Consider the following 23684-nt stretch of genomic DNA (forward strand, 5'->3'; position numbering starts at 1 on the left):
TGAAAGTAGATAAGGTGGTGAATATATATATATATATATATATATATATATATATATATATATATAATGTTATCCTATTATAAAATTTTAACTAGGTTATAAACTTGAGGATCTTGTTCCTTGCATTTATTGGATTATTCTTTGTGTCAGGTGCCCCACTGAGCATGCTCCATGCACTGTCCAGAAACAAAACCCTGAGACAAAAAAAAAAAAAAAATCATGTCTGCCTTACCCAACAAAGACCAAGACTCAGTTAAGTCTTAACAAATTACTTTTAAAAGAGGCACAGGAGAAGCAACATGGCTGCCAGTGTCTATGTTGCAAACCATTAACCAATCTAACCAAAGTCTTTGTGGGTATTACCCTCAACTGCCTGGTCAGCTACATGATCCAAAATACACAAGCAGCTTCATGAGTATTGTTACAATTCAGTCATGAGGGCTGTCTTGCACCCTGAGGCTGCCCCTTGTAGGCATCCCCCTGGTAGAATGCTGTTTACCAGGCCACCTCCTGACAACCAACCCCAGGGCTCACTAGACTGTATTTTGGAACCACAGCCTGCTGGCTGGTTGTAGCAATTAGGCTCTGTGGCTGGATAAATGGAGCTCATTTTCCTGAGCACCAATTCATCTGGGACTCATGAAGTTGACCCAGGAGAGTCTTGTCATGAACCACAAGACTGGAACTCTGTGCTCAGGACCACCCTCCCACATGAGGTGCCCTAGGCACAGTTGTTGACCCACAGGCTTGTGGGACTCTTGCTGGAGTGGTGTGTGTGTGGTAGGGAGGTTGGGCGGCAGAATTCCAAGTGCATTTTAGCAAGTGCTGCCCACTGGACACTGCATGTACTCCTACAAGGACTCAGAGTTCCTTTGGAGTCTGTAACATGCAGGAATAACCACCAGGACTCACACTGTGCTAAATACCTGACCCTTCTTCCCTTCCTACTCTCTTCTTCCCTCCCTTTATTCCTCCTTTTCATCCATCCACTTATCCCTCCATCTTTCTCTTTTCTTTCTTCTTTCCTTCTCTTCCATCTTCCACTCATTCTCCCTGTCTTTCCTCCTACTATTTCTCCAATCACCCTGCCTCCTCATCTTCGTCCCTTCTTCTCCTTCTTTTCTCTACCCCAAACCATCACAAGAAGTAGGTACCTACCGTGAAGCTTCCTTCACTCAAAGGCTGTTGAATGACCCAAGGATGCTTGGCTTTGAGCAAATGGGAACGAACAGTCTTTTATATCCCAGGCAAAGACCCCTGGTCATGTGAGCACATTCCCCTACTCACACTAAGAGCTTTTCATGCACTCTGGCAGGTGAGTGGCATCAGAGGGAGGAGGTATCATAATGCTATACCTTGGCACAGGTAAAGGCTCTATAGTAGTAGGCAGTCCCATCTTGAGCCCCATGAGGAGACCCGAGCTCTAATTAAAGAACAATGGCTGCCCTGTTCCACACACCCCACCCCACCGCAGTGTCTCAGAGGCTCTCTGATTATGTATAAGGGTCACAAGGGAACAACTCTAGAGGATGAAAGATGTTGAAAGTCACAGGCTCCCTTGCTAGGAAAAAGGGAGGCTTTGTCTTGCCTAGACACTGCTACAGAGGATAACTTGGGTAACTATTTAAAAGTCCCTGCTTAGACATGGGAATTTGACTTCTCTTCCCTTTATGATTTTCTGTCCAAATTGTGGGGTACAGTCAAGTGAGGCTTTAAAATTAAGCATCCTAGGTTCTACTGCCAGCCCTATTTGGCTCCATCTTGGCTCTCCATGTCTGCTACATGGAGGTCATCTTGCTTGTTTAGGAGCTCTTCAGGGCCTTCTCTTCTCTTCACAATACTTTGTAAAGTATTTTCCTTCCCAGTAGTGTGCCATCAGTAACTTGTCTGGACTTTGTCCTTGCCCCTACAGTCACCACACCAGGCTGTTGGTGTAATCTTAGGTGGAGAAAATGGAGAAGCAATTGTTTTAAAGGTTTTGGTTCCTGCTCACATGTGCCATTCTTTTAGGCACAGATCATGAACACTCTGAGCCTGGCCATGAACCCTCTGAGCTTCCCATTCCAACTTTACGTCTTGAAGGAACAGAACCAGTCAGATGATTACATGAGGGGTCAGTGGAGCCTTCCCAGCAGAATTCATTGAAGGGCTTCGCCACAGAAAGAGCTGTTCTTGTATGCTGGATTTTCTGCCTGTAATTGTCATTAGGTTACTTTGGTGCACTGAGGGCTGGATCTACACTGCTTTAGTCTTTTTTTTTTCACAAACACAGAAGAGCCTTCATCTCTAAAGCTACCAAATTAATGGGACCATGTGTCTCAATACAGCCAAACCCATGCTCTCGGCATCTCAAGAAATAGCTATGGCATTAGCAACCTGTCCAGGACGGTAGTTCTAGACACTTGCAGGGGATTTAATGATTTTCTACCATAACCTATAACAGCATGTTATGGTTTAAATATAAACTGCCCTCCACCCTAGGCATGTGTGTTGAGCATTTGGTCCCCAACTAGTGGCACTATTTTCAAAGATTTTGGAAACTTTGGGAGGTGGGACCTAGCTGGAGGAAGTAGATTAGTAGATTATTGGGGAGACAGATCTTGTTCCTGGCTCTTCTATGTTGGTCTCTGTCTCTCTGTCTTTCTGTCTTTGTCTGTCTGTCTGTCTGTCTGTCTCTCTCTCTCTCTGTCTCTCTCTCTCTCTCTTTGTGTGTGTGTGTGTGTGTGTGTGTGTGTGTGTGTGTGTGTGTGTATTTTTCACTCTTCCCTTCCTACTTCACTGTCTCTCTTTCTTACTCTGCTTCTAGTCTGCAATTGAACAAAAAACCTCTTTGGCCATGTGTTTCCAATGTGTCAGTCACCTGGGACCAAGCAAAGTCTAAATCTGCTGAAACCATGAACCAAAACAAATTGTTCCTCCTTGATATTTTATATTAGGTAATTTTTCCATAAGGAGAGTAAAAATATCTAACACAAAGAATACATCTTAGCCTGTAGTGGGTAGCCATTCCAGCTTAGACCTGGAAGTTCTAACCCCCATTGAGGCTTTGGTAATGGTCACGCCTACAAGGCAGGGCTGAGGGAGGACATTGAAGACCCTAGTTCTGGATGCCGGGCTCTCTTGGTTCCAGGACCCTGGACGCTGGAGGTAGACCAAGCAGACTTCTCCAGAGAACACCGCCGCACTGCGACATACCTTTCCCAGACCCTGCAACCTAAACTATCCATTCATTTGTAAGTTACTCCACTAAATAAACCTCCCTTTTAACTATGTGGAGTGGCCTTAATAATTTCACCAATACTAGCATCTATTAGTGATACTCTTGGTCAAATCATTCTTTCCTGTGGACAATGTCCAGGCATTGAAAGATCTTCCATGTACCTGCTGGATGCCTGTAGCAACCCCCAGCACATCATCTAAATAATATAATGAGACCTTGCCAAAATGCCAAATATTCTCTAGAGGCATAGATTTCTCTTTTCTGCTGGTAGATGTGGCTCTCTTTCTTCCTCAGGATCATTGGCTGCATTGGTGCATGAGGGTGGAGGGAGCAGAAGGGAACAGGGTTCAGGACAGCTGTGGGTATGATGGAGACAGCCCTCTGGGAGACAGACTTCAGTGAATCAGTTCAACTTTATTCCAGAGTATAAAGAATATATAGGATTGGGGATCCTGGGAACAAATCTGAATTTGCCTTAAGTGGCATGCTTCTATCTCAAGGCTTTGTATGTGGCAGGAGGGTCCTACAGCAGAGCTCCTAGATCAAGTCTTCTAGCAGCAATCTGTGCCAAGGGTCAAGCCAAAGATAAATCAGGCATCCGACTCAGAGACAGCTTTTGGATAAGGTCAGTCCTCCAAACCCAGAGACATTTTCTAGATAAGGGCATGTAGAGGCAGGAAGTTTCGCTGGGGAAGAAGGGAGTTTCCAGGTTGCTGTGCTTTTGGGAAAAGCTGCCAAGCCATGAAAGACTGCAACCTTGACCAGCCAGCGATGCCTTCCAACAGGTAGATTAAAGTGAAAGTGAAGTTTCCCCAGGGACACAGACAGAAGCGGACAGAGCTGTTCTCAGTAAGAGTTTAACGGCAGATTTCACTATGGAAGCAGCTGAATTCCCTACTCCCACAAGCCCAGATGTGCACTTGCAGAAAGGGAACAACACATGCATACACAAGCACACAGAGACAGAGCCTGGGACTGTGATACACACACATGCTTTTTCCTCTCCCCTCGCCTTCTCCCTCTCTTTCCATTCCCCTCTCCCTTTTCCCTCTCTTTCCCTCCTCACTCCTTTCTTTTTTCTTTCCTCCACTCTTTCTCTTGCCAACCAAGCCTGTCTTTGGGATATGAAGCATATAGACCAGCTCCCCCATTTGCTTCCAGGAAGAATCCAGCTTAATAAAGTTGCTTTGGCAACCATACAATTTACTTGGTCATCTGGGGCATACAAATGTCCCATCTCCTTTACCTAATCAGTTAAGCACTGGTATCCACATATCCATGAATTAGAATCCCAGTTCTGTGTCATCTCCTGAGGCTTGTTACTCTCCAAAACCATCACATAAGTCAAGATATACTTAAGTCTTCCTTAGGCTCTGGGGGACCAGAGAACTCCACCACTGGGCAGGCAGTTTGCACATGGACCCTTTGTCCTTTCTACCATTGCTGCTGTTCCACAGGAAGTAGGACTGTAGAGAATTGGTCTCATCTGGTCCTCTGAGCTCTTGTCCTCTCTACTACTATATCAGATCTCTGCACAGGCCTCAGAGGTGCCCAACATTTGAGGCTTTTCAAGGTGTAGTCATGGTTGATCATTATTCCCAATGAATGGAGTAGTTGAGTCCACAAGGGCTCTCCTCACAAAAACAGCTTTGTAGCCAGATGGTGGTGGTGCACGCCTTTAATCCCAGCACCCAGAGAGCAGAGATACACAGAGAAACCCTGCCTTAACAAAACAAAAAACAAGCAACAAGCAACAACGACAACAAACCCAAAAAAGGTAAGACAGAAAAAAGAAAATGCTTTATATGTAGGATTTAGCCACTAGCCCATTCTAGGTGATGAGTTCCCCCCCGGAGAACTTTGGCCATCCTTTTGTTGTGAGGTAATTTCACCAGAAAACAAACAGACACTCTTAAAGAATAAAAAGTTTGTGTTGCCTGCCAGCTGGCAAATGCATGAGGAGCTTACCCAAATCATACAGCCCTGAGCCTCATCATTCTTTGCCCTTTCTGCATAAAAATCATAACTTTGTTAGCAAAAACAGTTAGTGAGAAGTGAACCCACAGAAGTCAAAAAGCAAGCTTAATACACTTAGGGACTTTCCTGGGTCCTGAAATTATGGCTTAGGTCTTTGATTGATTAGATCTTTGTTCCCATTTGGCAGGTGTTGGGGCCTACATACTGGGTTTTAAGGTCAGCATGGTGCCTCTAACATGGTGTTACATAGTACCTCTAACATGCCTGTTACACTTTCCAGCCAAAATAGCTTACACATTGTAAAAAGGCCATCTCCTTGTCTCCTATTGAGGTGGGCATCATTTTTGCCCCTAGAAAACTACCTGCATTTATCTCATCTTTGCAGACTCAAAGGTCATTCCCTATCCCCTCCCCCCAAATCATGATAACAGGTGCTGATGAACTTGACAACTGAATCATTTGAAAGGTCTTTCAAGTGTTCAGATGAAAAATGAACCTTTCTATGTATCTGGAAGAGAGAACACAGGCTACTTCTCTGCCCAAGTTCAAGGTGTACATCCCTGAGTACCTTCATGCTCATACACAGAATCAGGGGCATTCAACTATCTTTTGGGATCAGGGACTGTTTTGTGTTTGGATTATGATAATAAACAATGCTTCAGACAGAGTCCTAAGGTGAGAGGGTAGAGTGGGAACCTCAAACACACCAGAAGGAAAACTGTCCTTGATAAATGAGGAGAAAAGAATTCTACATAGGACTGTTGGGGAAAGCAAAGCTGCTTAGCTATGCTTCATACAGAGCTGTGAATTCACAGAGAAATAAGAAGACCAGGGATAGTGAAAAGGGACCTGATACAATTAGGAGGCCCTTCAGTATGTGGGTGTGCAGAAAAATCTGGTTCAGCAAGCATCACATATTCAAAAGAAGTTCTGGCTCCCAGCTTCTAGGAAATTACCCCTAAAGCCTTGGAATAACTCAATAGGAGGATGTTTACTCAAACTCTGGGTCGTATGTATAGTTTATGCAAAAATATGACTTAGGGTGAGGGCCTTGGGCATGGCAGCATCAACTTAATTTCTGGAGACTAAGTGACTAAGTATTCAAATACAGCCCTTCAGTTACCCATTCTTTCTTTTATTTTTAAGATAAGGTTTCTCTGTATAGTCCTGCCTGCCCTGGAACTCACTTTGTAGACTAGGCTGTCCCCAAACTCACAGAGATCCCCCTGCCTCTGCTTCCCAAGTGCTGGGATCAAAGGCATGCAATTCTTAAACGATCAGACCCTGAGGCACATGAGCTACCATGTTGACAGCATTCCACATGTATCACCTCATATCATTGCTGGGGAGTGATGTGTCATGATTGTATGTGCAACCAAACGGCAAGGAGAGCAAGAAGCTCAAGCCTGAGCTCTCCTGAAATCTTCCCTACTTGTCTTTTTGCTGTGGTATACAGTGTGAATACAGCAGATATTCTGAACTCTGCAGTCTGGCTACTGAATGGTCGAGCCTGAGGATTTTCCAGAGAGCCCCTGAACACAGTGGGGCATGAAGAAGAGAAGATCTTCTCTTCAAGATCTCCACACCTCCATGTTTCCAAGAAAGTTTTCCATCACTTCCTACTTAGACAGTTGGGAGAGAATGTTGATGCTGTAGCATGACACGTCTGATTAGTTGTATAGAGCCAAGCATTCGCCAACTGAACAGCACCATAGCAAAAGCTCTCTGCAGTACAGAGTCAGGCCTTTTCAATTTATCCTGCTCATCCAAAAGTTCCAAGTTTGAGTCACCTCCAGTATATTGTTCTGTTCTCTATGCTGGACTGCTTTGTGCACACTAACATGAATCCTCTCCTCCAGTCCTCCAGGCATTAGGATTGCTGCAGGTATAATGGTAGGTTCTTCAACCTAAATCATAGATTTCCATTGCTCTGAAGCAGGCAGAGAAGTCTGGTGTTACTCTACTGATTGTGAAACCTCTGCCTTCAATGTGTGACACAGATCAACAGGAGAGAAAAACTTGGTGATTCCTAAAGGACCCCCTTCCCTCTACAGAGGACCTCGGTGGGGGCATGCCTGGATTCTGAAAACACAGCCACGCTGGAACAAAGCCAAGGTGAAAGCTTGGTGCCAGCAGTCACTGTCAGGTGCTCACACAGACTTGCAGACGTTCTCAAGGCATTTTTGCTTCAAGGCTGAAAGAGCAAGAAGGGAATTGGGGCACTGAGATTGTAACAGAACAGAGACATAAAATCAAATAGTACCAGCCACAGTTCAGGTTCTTCCGGAGGGTGAGTGCAGGGCAGGCCCATTCTAAGGGACTCCTGTGAGAGCCCTTTGCCAGTCAGCAGCAGAGTGGAAGGAATAGCCATGGTTATTTATTTATTTTTTCCACTTTCTGCCCAGATGCTGCTTTCACAGTACCCAACTGTCCCCAGCTCATCTCCCCAGGTTGCATTACAGTCACTTAAACTCATTAATATGTTGATCAATAAACACAGCATGCTGTGTGCTTAGAAGTTGCAGCAGAGTAGGGAAGAGAAATGAGATATTGGATGATGTGCTGGTAAGTTGTCCTATTCTATGCCCACACACTAAGACAAGGGATTTCTGTCCTTGACTCTGGCACCATCACCCCAAAGTCTGACTTTTACAATGTAGAATGAAGGTGGTGGTAGAAACATGAAACAAGATAATGAGATGGTGGTTGCACCTAAGAAACAAGGGAACTCATGTCTGAGGTAGGAGAATTAAAGGAAAAAGAAGATAAATCAGTGTAGCGCACACATGGAAGCAGGAGAGTGGGAGATTTTTATGAGAGGTTCTGATTGAAACACTGTAAACAAAGCACAGGGAAAGACTGAGAGATGGACATCTGAGAAGTGAGAGATGGTGGAGGGTTAAAGGAACAAGAGAAGTTTCTAAGAAATGTTGGCAATGATCCTATGGAGCTCATTGACCCATAAAGAAAGATTTGGTAATTAGACTTAGTTTGTTAAAGGTAACACATTACAAGATCAGGCCATATGAACACCTAAGTCATATCAAAGGCGTTTTTTTCCAAAGAGGTGATATAATGCCATGGTTTTCCAAAGGCCAGAACTACTTGACCAGAGAGTCCAGGTCAATGAAATGATGAAATGTCTCAGTGTTGGTGTTGGGAATGGACAGACCAGTGTAGCCCCCATCCCCTTTTTTGGTAAGATTTGGAGAGAAGCTAAAGGTAATGTTGAGCATTTCTATGCAGAATTAATTTGAAGGCATCAGGACAAGGATGGAGGGACATGGGTCCACCTCTAGGACTTCATGTCCTCTCTAAGTTAAATTATTTGCATATGCTTTAGTTGAGAATTTCAGTGTTTATGTGGGGTCTGTCTTCTGTTTTATTTTTGCTTGTCTTTTTAGCTTGCATGAGAACTGAGAGGCTAAGGGACCTGCTTGAGTTCACGCAGAGACAGTAGTGTTTCAGCTGACTCCACAGCTTTCTGTGCTCCTTCTAGACATTAAGGGGGTGACTGAACACTAGGCTGTCTTCTCTCACTGATGGCTCCATGAGCTACAGCAGTCTTCTGGACCTGGCTAAAGTAAGACAATGCATCCGAGTCACAGAACCTCCCATCAAATGCACTCACTGCTGAGCTTTCACATCAGCAAGCTGGGTACTTACTGCGAGAGTGGGACACCTTCTTCACCCTCTGACAGATCAGTGTTGCATTTTTCAGAAACCAAGAATAATATTCCAGACAATACCTAAAGGTTCAAGCAGAGTTGGGAGTAGTCACTCTTCTGTGATGACCATGAGAAGACAGCCATGATCAAAAAGAGTAATTACACCAATACAGGGCCCATTATTGACATCAAGCAACCCTCTATCTTTATAGAGTATAGAAGAAAGAGTAGAGAAGGATACTTGTTAGGAAAGAGCTCAGACTTTGGAGCCAATGAGATTTATTTTTAATCTTAGGTTTCTACAGTTCATTAGGATGTGTGAAGTTAGGTTGAATTCTTAATCCTCTAAGCCTTAGTTTCTTAATACATAAGTAAAAAGTTATAATATAAGATTAAATACAATAATAGGTGTGAAGTTCCTGAACTATACCAATGTGTAAATGTTCAATAAATGAGGATGTTCTTTGTACTTGTGAAAGATAGAGTGGAAGAACTCTACTGTTAGCCATGCAGCAAATGCATTGCAAAGTGATACTCAGCTCCTAATCTGAGGCACTAAATGTTGCTTCAGAATTTTGCAGTGGAGAGGCCATGGGCATATTATTAGGAGAGGTTTCAGCCCAGATAAGTGACATATCTAGTGTCTGAGGTGGTTGATCCAGGCATGTTGGAATTGAACCCTGGACTTCTGAAAGAATAAGTGCTCTTACCCAATGAATTTCTTCAGTCCCAGTGGCATGGATTTTAGCCTAGGTAGTTCAGCCTTTGCTAGGAAACACTATCATTCCAATAGTTAAAAAGACCAATTTGAGTCAGGACCCTACCAAGAAAGTGGAAATAACTAGGGGCTTTAATAAAGTAAATTCACACTTGAAGTTGGACCCAAACAGGTTAGAAGACAAGAAAGTAACAAAGGCAAGAAGACGCATTCCTATGTTTGCTAGACAGTGAATTTACCAGTCTGAAGAGCCAGGGGCAAGTATGTGATGAGCACAGAAGGAAAGAGACGTACTGAGTTCTAGTGTGGAGTTCTTATAGAGGCTGAATCCTCAGAAGAGATACCCATATCTGAAAATGCAGAAATGTAGAGAAATGTCTTGGCATCTCCATTCTGCAGTGTCTTCCATTGAATGAACAGACAGGAAACTGGATGGCTAGGCATTCTGGGAAATGTAGTTTGGGTAGGCTATATCATTCAGTATAAAGCTGAGCAAAGACAGAGCTTGGGGTGCGTCTCAATGATGGACACAACAGGATCATTCTTCTTATAAACCTGGACCTGTTCAAGGTGACACTTCAAGAAGAAATAATATGCCAAAGATGACCAACTTAGTACAGTTGAGCACAGTACCTATGCATTTGGTTGTCATAGTCACAACATGTCAAGTGTGCCAGAGGAAGAAACCATGCAGCAAGTGCAAGAGAGCAATACACCTTTCACAACACAATCATTAGCCCAACAGTACAGTGTTCCTGGTGCTGGTGAGAGTATCAGGTACATTGTCTCATTTCATTTTCACAACACTGTCACTGTAGCAAGAGTGTTGCAGTCTTTCTGTATGAACCAAGCTCTTGGAATTTTGTGACATGTGGCCTGGCATGTGGGCAGAACCAGGTTCATTATGGGATAAATCAAGTATGGTTCAGATATATCAGTGGCCCCCCAACATCACAATGCTTATAGGTTGTAGAACCTAATTTTAAACTGAAGCCTGCCCAATCTTAAAATTGGCACAGCCAGCTAAATGCCAGTTTTGGGGCCCTTGGCTCATACCCTAGTCTCAAGTCTGCTCAGCTAGTATGATAGTGCACACAGCAGATTTCTGAACAATTTTTCACACGTCTCATACTATTTCCAACACAGAAAGGATGTCAAACTGACCCCCAGAGAATGGTCTGCTTTAGAATGTGATAAAATTTGGTAAACTGAGATACTGGGTCACCTGAGGTGCTTTGTGAATCTTCAGGTAGGGTCAGAACATTTATTGTCATGTGGCCTATTCTTAAAAGGCCAGAGTTGCTGTTTAGGGCCTTAATTCACGTAGCTTGTCAGTTGAATGGAAGTTTTCTAACACTATGATCATGAAAGATAGTACTTCATGACAACATAGCCATTCCCAAACCTGGGGCAGAATATCTGGGTCCCTCCCCCAAGTTAGTAATGCTAGGCAAATCACTAGTAAATAAACAGCCATACCATAACAACTTGGTTTGTTGATAACTTAGAGGACACATCTCTCATACAGAAAAAGCTAAACCAGCGGTTTTCAACCTTCTTAATGCTGCGACTTTAATATAGTTTCTAATGTTGTGGTGACCCTCAACCATAAAATAATTTTTTCTTGATATTTCATAACTGTAATTTTGCTATTGATGTGAACTATAACAAAGCTTTTTGAGATAGAGGTTTGCCAAAGTGGTTGTGACCCACAGGTTGAGAACCCTTGGGCTAAATAATCATGGGGGAAAAGTCATGGTGAAGGTGGCCTGCTGTGCTTGTCTTTGGGTTTTAGTATCAGGGCCTTCTTCAGTGCCAGTAAGAATGAGCTGGACTCTGGGAAGCAGCCATCAATGTACTACTTCCTCCCATCAGAAGCCACAGATCCCTGGCCAATCCTAGAGATGTCAGTATTTGTCATCCATTAGAAGTGAAAGGGACTTGGTTTCTGTCCTCTTACCAGATGTTAAGGCATGTCCCCAGGATTGTGCTAGGTACTCCAAACTGGAAAAGTCTCAATAGAGGACTACACTCAGGGAGAGGAGTTAGAGAAGAAGAAAGGGAGATCAGGGAACTAGAGTTGTAGAGCTGACAGAATGAATGATTGAGTGTCAAAGGTTCTCTATGTTCTATTTCTTCTAAATAAGAGAACAGTTTAGAACATCTGAAACTCTATGGCAAGACTTGGGGAGAACTGATTTATAAGCAATAATGTGGGTCATTTTGAATAGGGATAAAGGCCAGCAACAGAGGCCTGTCATTGTTGTTGCAGAAATATCTAGAATCCCAGAACTCCTAAAATGCTTAGGCTGCCTTCCACTCCATCTTTGCATGTGCTATGTCATTTTTTGTTGGAGTGGTTGCTCCAGTTTTCTACATTCATAACTTCTGCTCCTCCATCAAACACTAGATGGCTGCCTTCTGCTGGGATCCCATAGCATTTGATTCTGTATCTCCTATAGAACTTGTCATATTGGTTTGAATTTTCTCTCTTTATACTACCCACTTCTCCACAGAACAGATTTCAAATCTCAGCACAATTATTCAAAAAGCATACCAACTTACACGATCCTCTCACATTGGTATTCTTATACTATATTTAATGTTTTATAGGAGTCTATGGAATAATATTGGGACAGAGTGAAAGGCCAGGTGAGCAGCTGCTTTATTTCTATAAATTAACCCAGAATTCTCCATAGGAACTTCTTCCTTTCCCTCTGATATGATTTCTTTTCCTTTTAATTTTTTTTCACAAATGTCAGGGTTTTTTATATATGTGTGCATGTGCATGTATACGTGAGTGAGTAAGTATGTGTGTGTGAGTGTGTGTTGTCCATGCAGAGGCCAAAAGAGGGTTTTGAAACTGGAGTAACAAACATTTCTGAGCCACCTGACATGGGTGATCTGAACTCAGGTCCTCTAGAAGAACGTCAGGGTGCTTACCTGCTGAACCATCTCTAGTCCCCGTGGATCTTTTCAGTTCTGAAATTTGTCAATGGAGTACAACTGATACCTTCTTGTTTGGATAGATGACTTAGTCCTATCACTTTAATTTTATTTTAACTTGTGCTTTACAACTACTGTACCTCCTAACTATGACCCAGTTTCTGGATCTATTTGTGATTCTTCTTCACACGCCTAATATAATGCATGACTGACAAATGGCGGAGACTCAACACGTTCAGTTAGTGGGAGAAGAATCTAGTGAAGTGGGCTACTCTAGATAATACTGGAAGTATTATTTTGAAGATTTTCCTTTTCCTCACTGTGAAGAAATGCCCTTCCTTGTTTGTTCACACCACTGGGTCTGTGAACTTGTATATCAACTTCTTTAGGTAAATGAAACATCCAAGTGTATTGGGGCATTCTAGATGAAATCTAAAACTAGCTGGGGGAAAGAAAGCAACCCTGGGCTTGATGCTCAGATGCAGTGGATAATGGGAATTTTAAAGAATGAAGGACATGTTAGTAAGCTTTTAAGATAACATTAAAGACTTAAGAAATTGGTCCTCAGCTTACTGGGGAACAATATACATTTCCAGTGTTTGGCTCTGGTTTTAATAAATCCCAGGACATCTTCTATTAGTATTGAGGGCAGGAGCATATCAATGTCCATATCACCTTTTATTTTTCTTTTTATAAGACAGGGTTTCTCTGTGTAGTTTTGGTGCCTGTCCTTGATCTTGCTCTGTAAACCAATCTTTCCTTGAACTCACAAATATCTGCCTGGCTCTGCCTCCTGAGCGCTGGGATTAAAGGCGTGAGCCACCGCTGCTCGGCAGTTGTCCATATCATCTTAATCAAGTGTGGTGGGACTTCTGATTTTATTTTTACAACCATTTCATCTGGCAGGCAACAACTGATGTGAATTAAAGAAGGACTCTAATTTAGATAGACAAATGTTTGGTTACATTTTCCTAGAAAATTTCATCAAATGGAGGATACTGGTATCCAAAGTCCTCAGTAGAAATTCTACCAGATATAGTGTGACTCATCTCTGTTTAACCCAAACTCAACTCAGCTCACCTCACCTAAACTCACCTCATCATCTCATTTAATCTGATCCATCCTAGCCCATTTAAGCCCAACTCACTTTATCCAAAATCACTCCACCTCCACATAGTTCATTTCATGCCATAAAATTCAACCCAATCAGTTAATCTCAACTCCACCCAACTCCTCTCAATTCATCTCAGATAGAAGCAGTTCAGTGTAGCTCAGTTCAACCATATTTACCAGATCCTGGACTTGGTTTTGAGAATGTAGAGATGAATAAAGCCAGTCATAGATCTCAAGTCTAGTAGAGGGCACACTGTAGAGTACACTCCTTTTGGTCACCTATCACTTGCCTGGGAATTATTTAAGGCTTGGCTATCTGAAAACTTTCAGAGACACCACGCACAATAAGAAGACTCTAACTGTAGAATGTGCAAAGGAGTCACTGTCTCAGGTTACCTCATGGCTTCTGAACTGAGATCTCGCTTTTGGCTTGCACAGAGGCATTGCTGGAAGTAGCGACAGAGTTCCATCAGGCATGGGTTGAGCTTCTTCATGGCCAGGGGCAGAGGAGCATCTGTAATGGCCCCCTCTTTGAGGAGTGGCTGAGGACACCCTGGAACATGCAATCTCAGACATGTGAAGTCAATAAGAGCTCAGCAAACATCTTCCCTGGGGGGAGGCTTGTGACGTGAAAATAGTCTGTCCCTTATTTCAGCTAGCTTGGAAATAGACATTAGAGAGCATGGTTTCATTATTGCTCAGTGAAACTACTGTGGGAACTTCAAGAGAGATAGAGAAGGATGAGAATTGGGTTTCTAAAGGAGAACAGACATGGTTTCTCCAAGGAGCATATTTTAGAGAGGCATCTGAAGTGTGAGATAGAGACGCGCTTGGAGGAGAGGATAGTTTACTATCATGCAAGGGATAGCTGGCTTGGGGGAATGGATAATGCTTTAAATAAAGAGAGTGTTGCATGTGTGTGTGTGTGTGTGTGTGTGTGTGTGTGTGTGTGTATGTATGTATGTATGTATGTACGTATGTACGTGGGCACATGTGCACACCATGTGTAAGGAAGAGAGTTGTTGTGATGGTTAGTATTCATTGTCATCTTGAAAGGATGTAAAATCACCTAAACTGGATTAATTGAGGTGGGATGACCCATTGTAAGTGTGGGTGGCACCATTCCATGGGGTGAAGACCTGGACTGAATAAAAAGCAGACAGTAAGCTGAGCTCCAGGACTCATCTCCCTCTGTTTCCCAACTGCAGAGGCAAGCTCAACTATGGGCACACATAAACCTCTTTCCTTGTTACTTTTGTCGACTATCTGGCACCACAAGACACTAATACAGAAGTGAATAGTAGGTTCAAACACGACTCTAGCAAGCCAGCTCACTGGACAACCAATGCTGAGTCCTCCTCCTTGAGGACTAGGTTGATTATGTATCACATAACCAGCTTCTCATTATTGTTTCGTGTGTAGCCTTTAGGAAAAGAATACAAACATCAAGCAAAGAAGAAAATAGAGTTGTTAAAGATCTCATCCTATTGATCTCCTGAAACTGAGTCGATTTCTCAAGCCTGCACCCAGACCCCCTTACAAGAGGAATGAGAAAACTCAGATCCAGCATGCAGAGCAAATGGGAGGACTCTGTAAGTCCTTTGATGCAGAGCACATGGCAATGTTCCTGCCATGGAACAGGCACACATAATGGCTATCGTTGTCGGTTCAGTTATTGAAGTTTTGGAGTGTCTACTATGGGCTGGGCATTAACAGACCAGTAGTGCAGCAATGAACAAGAAGGAGCAGGGTCCTCCTCACACAGGGCTTGTCATCTAGTTCTGAGTTACATTAGGACATGACACTTACACAAGAGGGGCCACCCGTCATCACCATCAAGCAAAATGGCCCAACCTCTAGAAACAAGCAGACAGGGATACTGGCTTCCCTTTAGTGTAGTTGTGATTCTTGCCTAGCAGATACCCTGAGGACTATCTGGTGCTATAGGAGGATGAAGCTTTTGATTTGATTTTTGTTTTGAGACAGAATTTTATGGAGTTCAGGCTGGCCTAAAATTTGCTATATAGCTGAGATGATTAAGAACTCCTGATCCTTCTGCCTCAACCCTCTGACTTGCAGGATTACAGGCATACATATACCATCATGCCCAATTTGTGTGGGACTGGATATTGAACCCAGAGCTTCATGCCTAGTAGGTAAGCCCTCTGCTAACTGAGCCACATCCACAGCCCAGGAAGGGAACTCTTTAGCTGATATCCTATTGAGCAGTATTTTTACAGCTCTAAAATGGTACAAGTTAATTGATACTAATATATGGATGATATCTGAGAACACTGCAGATAACTCCGGTCCTAAACTATGTAAGTGATTGTTGTCTGGCAAATGTACTCTTGATTTTTGCCCCATTTAAAAAAGAATTATTACTATAGATTATCAATTGGCAAGCTCATGTGAAATTACTTCCCTGTACTGACTTGTAAATCTACTCAGTTTCCTCATTGGTAGAGTTTTAAGATCTTTTTGGTTTCCTCATCAATTACTGAATTGAATAGCAGCTTTAATACACTGACATAGTTATGTTATAAATTTTAGGAGACATTTAAAGACTTATTGTGGTACTAAGGATGGAACCCAAGTCTTCATGCATGTCAGGCAAGTGACCTACAACTGAGCCTATCCCCAGTCTGAGAATTTTTAAATTATGATTAGTCAGCAATATTTAGCAAGTAGAGAGAGGGTTCATAAAGCTAAGGACTTTTAAAATATATAGAAACAAAATATTTTTTCCACAGATCTACTGGAACATTAACTGTCCCCGTATCATATATCACTGCCAGATTTCCATCAATGTGTCATTTAGCATCTACTGAACCAGGTACTTTCCTATGTCATACAATGGGGAGTGAGTGATTCTGCACAGATCTGACTCCAGTCCAAAACTCATAAGAACCACATTTCTAGTATATAACCAGCATCCTTAAGAATGGATTCTACACACCACTTCCATGCTACACTTCATCTATACTTCTCTGCTTCAGGAAGTGACCTCAGGAGATCCACATGATCTAACTCAGCTCACTCCTGAAAGCTCACTCTATTATCATCATATCCTTTAGATTTTGTTTCCTAACCCAAATCTCTCTGCCTGTGTAATTACATTTTACTTTTAGCTCCCATCATGCATGAGTTCCCTCACTGCACCCTCTGTTCTGGTTTCTCTGTATTCTCCACTCTGAGGTCAGGGATGTTATTGCACAGCACACATCTGGCCATATAGCTTTCCCATACCTCAGAACATGGGCCAGACTCCTTGGCATTGCAGCAAGGTGCTGATGATTTTGCTCTCTCTATCCTCAGTCCCTATGACTCTTACCTTCAGCACAAGAATTCTGGCCACAGAGGCCTTGTTCAGTCCCCAGGAATGCCAGTCTCTCTGGCTCCTGTGTTTTTGCTTATGCCAAAGCTCTGCAGGAGTACAGGCTTAGCAGCATGTTGTCAGAAGTTAGCTGCTTATTTAGGCCTCTGCATGTTTTCCAGCTGCAAACATTCTTGTCTACAGAACCCACCAGAATACTTGAATGAAGATAACATTATCTATCTTCTAGAATTATTGGACAGAGAAATTGAAATGGTTCTAACCTTGACCTTGCACACAGTAGGAGCTCAATAAACATTCACTGAAGGGATGGATGAGTGATTCATAGAACCATTGTGGTATACCTTTTAAAAAAAATTTTTGGATGAGCAAAATAATTTACTCAAAGATGTCAGAGCGTCTGTATTTTATGCAGTGATTGCTTCATGAGATAGATGATAGACAGAAGGATGGTGATGGTACACAACAGATAGGTAGGTAGAGAGCGATCTACCAGGCAGGTGTTTGTGGTGGTATTGTGTTCCCCAAAATATTGTGTGTTCCCTGAAATAAACTTATCTGGGGTCAGAGAACAGGACGGCCACAATATTAAACAAGAGGATAGGCAGTGGTAGCACACGCCTTTAATCTCAGCACTTGGGAGGCAGAGCCAGGCAGATCTCTGTGAGTTCAAGGCCACATTGGAAACAGCCAGGCATGGTGACTCACACCTTTAATTCCAGAAAGTGAGCTTTTAATCCCAGGGGGTGGGGGCAGAAAGAGAAAGATTATATAAGGCGTGAAGACCAGAAGCTAGTTAAGCATTTGGTGGTTAAGCATTTGGCTAGTTAAGCATTTGGCTGGTTAAGCATTCAGGCTTTCAAGCAGCAGTTCAGCTGAGAGCCATTGGGATAAGGACACAGAAGCTTGCAGTCTGATAAAACAAGACCAGCTGAGGAACTGGCGAGGTGAGGAAACTATGGCTTGTTCTGTGCTGTGGATATCACTCTGTATAAATAAAATGCTGTTTGGCCAGTGGCCAGGCAGGAAGTATAGGTGGGATAACAGAGAAGAGAATTCTGGGAAGTGGAAGGCTGGGGGAGGAGAGACTGCCAGCCGCTGCCATAAGAAGCAACATGTAAAGGCACCGGTAAGCCACAAGCCACGTGGCAAAGTATAGATTAATAGAAATGAGTTAATTTAAGATAGAAGAAGTAGATAACAAGAAGCCTGCCATGGCCATAGAGTTTGTAAGCAATATAAGTATCTGTGTGTTTACTTGGTTGGGCCTGGCGGGTGAGAGAGATTTGTCCTGACTGTGGGCCAGGCAGGAAGACTCTAACTACAGTTCTGTCTCTCTGATCTTCCAGTATTCACCCCAATAACTGTCATCAGGTTTGTTCTTATTAATGAGACATGTTAAGATTCATCTACAGGTGTTGAAGAAATAACAGCAGGAATGACTAGGGATATATAGACAGACAATACAAGACAGATAAGTGGATAGGTGGACGGATGATTGGACAGCGACAGCAAGATAGCTATAGCTATAAATATAAATGTGGATGTAGATATAGTTAACTTGTGTTCTAGAACACAACCTGGCTATTGTTGGCCTCACTGGCATTTCTCTTTGTATCTCCTAGGAGATGGACACAATTTCTTGGTAATATAATGGGGTCTTTGTGTTTGAAAGGCCCATTCGCCATTCACTGGATGCTGTGAGAGCTGAAGTCAGTCTGAGGATCTATGAAACAAGAGACTGTGGAGGTTCCAGCAATTTAATAATGCCCTGTTGACATAGGACCAACCAGCTCTGTAACATTCAGGAAGCTTGTACAGAAAGATACTCAGGAGGAGGTGGGGCCTGAAAACCTGACCAACTCAGAAGGACTAACTTTGTTTCAATTTCATTCACAGGGAGCTGACAGCACAGAACAGAAGATAGCGTGCCAGCCAAAATCTGAGAAAAGAAACTCAAGTCTTGGGAGTTCTGGAATCCCCAGCCCAGGAAGTTGCTGATTCTCAAACCCATGGGAAAGGAGTGTTCAGGGATGTGGCCAGCAGGGCATCCTTTAAAACATAGCCACAGTGAGTCACATCCAGCAAATGTGGCTTGGAATTTGGAGTCATCATTTATGCCTTCTTCCCTCTCTGCTCAGTCAAACAATCAGACAACCTGCTCATCACAAGAGCAGCTACTATTTGCAAAGTGATCTGCACACTTTCCTAGACATTCACACAATTGAATGTTGATCAAATTAAATAACATAGAGCTTTAAAATCCCAAATCAATTCAGTACACATTATCTTAATACAAGACCACGTAGAAAGGAATAAAGAGAACAGAAGTTTTTAGTGCTCACAGCAATTGAAGTTGTTCTTGCTTTAAATTGAGAAAATTAATCCTGAATGCCACACCTCCCAAAAGCAGATGAACTGAGATTTGCATCCTATCAGTCAGAGCCTACATTTATCAAACAAACCTCTTTATTAGCCTGTACAACCTCATGCAATAAAACACAAGCTTAAGCAATGACTGGGTGTTCCTACTCACTTGAAACTTGGGATGCTGGGACCAGGGCTGGTTCTGACTTGGGGGTGAATGGCCCCTCTGCAGGAACAGCATCTGCAAATAGCAAGAGGAACATTCTTCAAAACTAAAGTGAGATGACCTTGGGCTATTAAACACACAACCAGAGAATCCTGACACCTCAAAGATAAGAGTTCTGAAAATTCACAAGGAAATGCTAGCCAAAGGAAAAGAAATGGCTTGCCCATGATCACACAAATGGACAGAGCACCAACACAATGAAGTCACTTTTCTTGGCTCATTTCCTCTAATAAAGTACAGTGACAGCATACTTGCAGGTGCTCTTGTCCCATTGTTCCCTCAGCCCCCAGGCTACACTTTCGGTTGAGGTGTGGAGTTTCTTAGTTTGTCTATACAGTCTCACCTGTCTGTGGGTCCCTAGGAGCTGGTGCTTTAGTTGGACTCGTAGTCTGTGTTCCAGCAGTGAGTGTTGCTGAGAGGAAAGGAAAGACATGAGCATGCATCTTTTCAAGGGAAGCCCAATCTGAAGAAGACGCTCCATGTCTCATCAGTGCTGCTGACTAGGCCAGATGCCAATCAGGAAGTTTAAGGTGCATGGATGAGTAAGAAATGTAGCCACAATCAAGTTCTTCCTGGAGTATGTATGGGAATGAATGAGTCCTATCAGGAACTGGTAAATGGTGATGGGGCCATTGGGAATTTGCCAATATCAGTAAGATTTGGTGACACTGCACAGGACAGTGATGGCACTGACCAGGGAAGTGTGGAGCCCTCTGAGACAAAGAGAACATGGCTTGCTTGTCATTGATCTGAGCCATGGTGTACATATGGACTCCATCCGCAACCTGATAAATCACCTGTAAATAATTTTAATAATAGCCTAGGCTCTCAGTTCAACATCTGTCTTTCATGTTCATAAAGTCTTGGTTTGGGGACCACTTCAGGACCTGACCTGTGTTGACATGAGTCTGACGTCTGGCAAGCTAGCAAAGCAGCCCTCTTTTCTAGAAGCTGAGGGAGAGAGAAAACATTAAGCTGGCAGATCCATTCTGTGGATGAAAGAAAAAGACTGAGGTTGGGTTGCAATCTGGTCCAATAGATGGGCACCTCATTCAGCAGATGGCATTGTTGACTGCAATGAGCAACATAGAGCTAGTGAGAATAGACCTCCCAGGCCAAGCAAAAAGCCTGTGCAAAGAGCTGGAGTGGTGAGCAACAGGGACTGTTTCGTGTTTGCACCCCAGAGAATGAAGTGGAAAGTGAGGGAGATCCTAGGGAGCCCACGGTCCAGCCTACATTCCTGTAATGCAGTCCACTATTTGTGACCACTCTTCTGCTGGGACTGAGTGTTGTGGTACAGCCCGTAACTGCCAGGATCCCCAACTCCAAAGGAAATCTGGTCATTTTCTCAGGAGGGAGGGGGTCAACATCATCTTTTGGTTTGTCTTCAGGTATTGATAAGACTGTAGCCTCCAGTAAAGAAGGCACTAGTAATGTGTGCTTCCTTGATGGATTTCTATGTAAATCTTGAGCACCTGAGCCACATCCGACTTGTCTATAACCGTCACCTAATTTGATTAAATGGCTTTGGGATCACGGAATACTGAAGTGTAAGGGACTGGGGGCATGGGTCTCCTATAGATGGCCCCCACAGTGCCTGCTGTGGATAGCTGGGTCAGCTTAGAGGAGTTGTAGGGAGTAATTGCTGTCCACATGCTGTATGGTGAGTCAAACTCCTTGAAGATGTCAGAGCTCTGACAACTCTCACCCAACAGACAAGAAAGTGGGAATTCAGAGGGAGAAGACAAATTTCTGTGAACAGTGTATGTGGTAAAGGCAAGACTTCAGTCCAGTTGTGTCTGAAACTGAGAAAGAACTGAGCTCCAAGTTTACTATTGTCCCACTGACCAAAGCAAAGTGAGTTCCCCTTAATTTCCCTCTATACTAGTGCAAATGGCTGACAGAGCTCAAATCATCACATTAGGTGTTCACAAGATTAAAGGTATCCAAATAACATTCCCCAGATCTCACTAGACAGCTGAGAATTTGGGGTCTGAAGTCTGATAAATTTCATGTGCTCCATCCTCTCTCTGTATTTCTGAAGAAATTTAGTCATCTGACAAACTTATATTGAATGCCTTTTTCAGAGAAGCCTGAACCTGACAACATAAGACTTTAGGGAGAACACATGTTAGAGGGGAGAAATGTCAACTTCACAGTTACTAAAACTACAGCTGTGATGCATGTTATAGCTGATTAACCACGATGGGCCTGGGAAGAGGATTCTGTCCACCTGTAAATATCAGAGGAAAGGATTGTTAAAGTGAATAAAGACATAAATTTTATCTGTGAGAGGAGAAATTATGGACAATTCATGAACATGGGACAAAGAAAATGAAAATCAGGGTGACTATACTTCCCAAATATGATCTGGGAAATATAAGGTTAGGTATAAGGTTAAGATATAAATGTATTTTGCTTTGTTTTATATTTTCTGAGGTTTAATTATATACACACAGGCGTGAAATCACATGGATACATATGCAACATAACAACTTATCAAATTTGAGCAATTCTCTTTTATAGCTCAAGCTCTCCTCATGACCTCATGGCATAAATGTATATGCATGTGTAATTAACATTTATCTTATGTTGCATCAAACATGCTGTGTATGTAATCAACATAGTGCCATTAATACTATGAAACAAAGGCTTGTCTGGAAAGGTTGTCTGGAAGGTTGACTTCCCATGGCCACTGGTCACTTGCTTAAGAGGCAAAGAAAAACCAGGAAGTGAGTTAACTAAAAGGAAATGCTAGGGATGTAGAAAGAGCACAGGAAAGGGGGAGAGAAAGTGGGAGTAATGAAAGGTGGTAGACGAGTAAACATGGTCAAAACATGTTATATGCACATAAGGCAATGCGATGTCAAAATCCCTCACTCTGTAAAATTACCATGGAATAGGAAAGGGGGCAGGCTAGAGAGTCCTGTAAAGAAGGGGCATTCATTTATTTCTTCATAAAAGAGAATAAAGGATTGGAATAAAGGAAGGAAGAAGAATTTGTTTAATTATCATTTATTAAATCACTTATTTATTTTTCCTACTGTCAGCATGTGTATTAGATTTCAAAACTTTAGAAAGATATTCAAAACATTTTTAAATGTAATTGCAAAGGAGGTGAATGGTGTCTCTCACCTGAGGCTATGCTGGACTGTGCTAGTCTTCTGGGTGTGGTCAGTAGCCCAGCAGGATGTAACAAACTCCCTGTGCTCCTGGGTTGCTGGACCTCTTCAGGGGAGGCTGATGTGGAGGGAAGGCTTGCCCATGGTGGCCCTTTAGATGGACTATCATCCATGGTCTGGGACATAGGCACAGACACTGTAGGATCCCATGTCTGTCTGTTTGTCACCCATGGTGTTCTGGTTATAGTCCCTGTAGCTGTGTGTTGAAAGCGACAGTATTGGAATTGCTATTCTTGATCTCTTTGATCATGTATAAAACTACAGACATAGAAAATGTTCTCAAAGGGCAATTGCAATGTGTATACATAACACAGAAAATCCAAATGTTTACATTTTACTGTGGACTGGAGTAAGTAGATTAAAGTGAACTTTGTTTTCTTTGGCAACAAATCAAAAGAAACATCTGGGCTGGAGAGATGGGCTGGTGGTTAAGAGCACTAGCTGGTTTTGCAGATTTTGTTTTTGCAGGTTTGTTCCCAGAACCCATATCATGGCTCATTAATCATCTATATCTCCAGCTCCAGGAAATCAGATGCCCTCTTCTGTCCTCCACTGGCACTGCATGCATTTGATGCACATACATACAGGCATGACACAGGCACTCATGCATATATATAAAATAAAAACAAACAAATCAGTCTTTGAAAAAAAGAAAAACCCAAACATCCTCTCTAAACCCTTTGGACTTGCAGAAAGCTAGAATATGTGCTTGAGGGGGACCTGTCTCAAATGTAAGAGATCTATTTCTAATTATGTGACAGGATGGGATGGCTGTTCGAGACTCTGAGACCTGGAGGCTCCGAGGCCTGGAGGCAATGGTGTGGCCTGGTTTTTTTTTTTTTTTTTTTTTTTTTTTCACACCATAAAACATATTACTTAACACATTTTACATCTGCTGTTTGTTCTTGTTTTCAGTGTTGGAGATGGAAT

The 23684-nt window shown here is 42.8% G+C and overlaps 2 protein-coding genes across 2 annotated transcripts in view; both read right to left on the bottom strand.

Moving 5' to 3' along the window:
- Oc90 (otoconin 90) overlaps positions 1 to 8914 on the bottom strand; it is a 45489-nt gene extending 36575 nt beyond the window's left edge. Inside the window, exon 1 of the mRNA XM_036208988.1 lies at positions 8864 to 8914. The gene's annotated coding sequence lies outside the window, so the exon portion shown is untranslated. The remainder of the gene's footprint in view (positions 1 to 8863) is intronic.
- A 5120-nt stretch (positions 8915 to 14034) lies between these two features.
- The window catches only part of Hhla1 (HERV-H LTR-associating 1), a 30443-nt gene continuing 20793 nt past the window's right edge, over positions 14035 to 23684 (bottom strand). Inside the window, exons 11-12 of the mRNA XM_036208385.1 lie at positions 19516 to 19587; positions 14035 to 14195 (exon numbers count right to left, since the gene is read on the bottom strand). Coding sequence (XP_036064278.1) covers positions 14035 to 14195; positions 19516 to 19587 — 233 coding nt within the window. The remainder of the gene's footprint in view (positions 14196 to 19515; positions 19588 to 23684) is intronic.

This window comes from Onychomys torridus, chromosome 16 (genome assembly GCF_903995425.1).
Source record: "Onychomys torridus chromosome 16, mOncTor1.1, whole genome shotgun sequence".
NCBI lineage: Eukaryota > Metazoa > Chordata > Mammalia > Rodentia > Cricetidae > Onychomys > Onychomys torridus.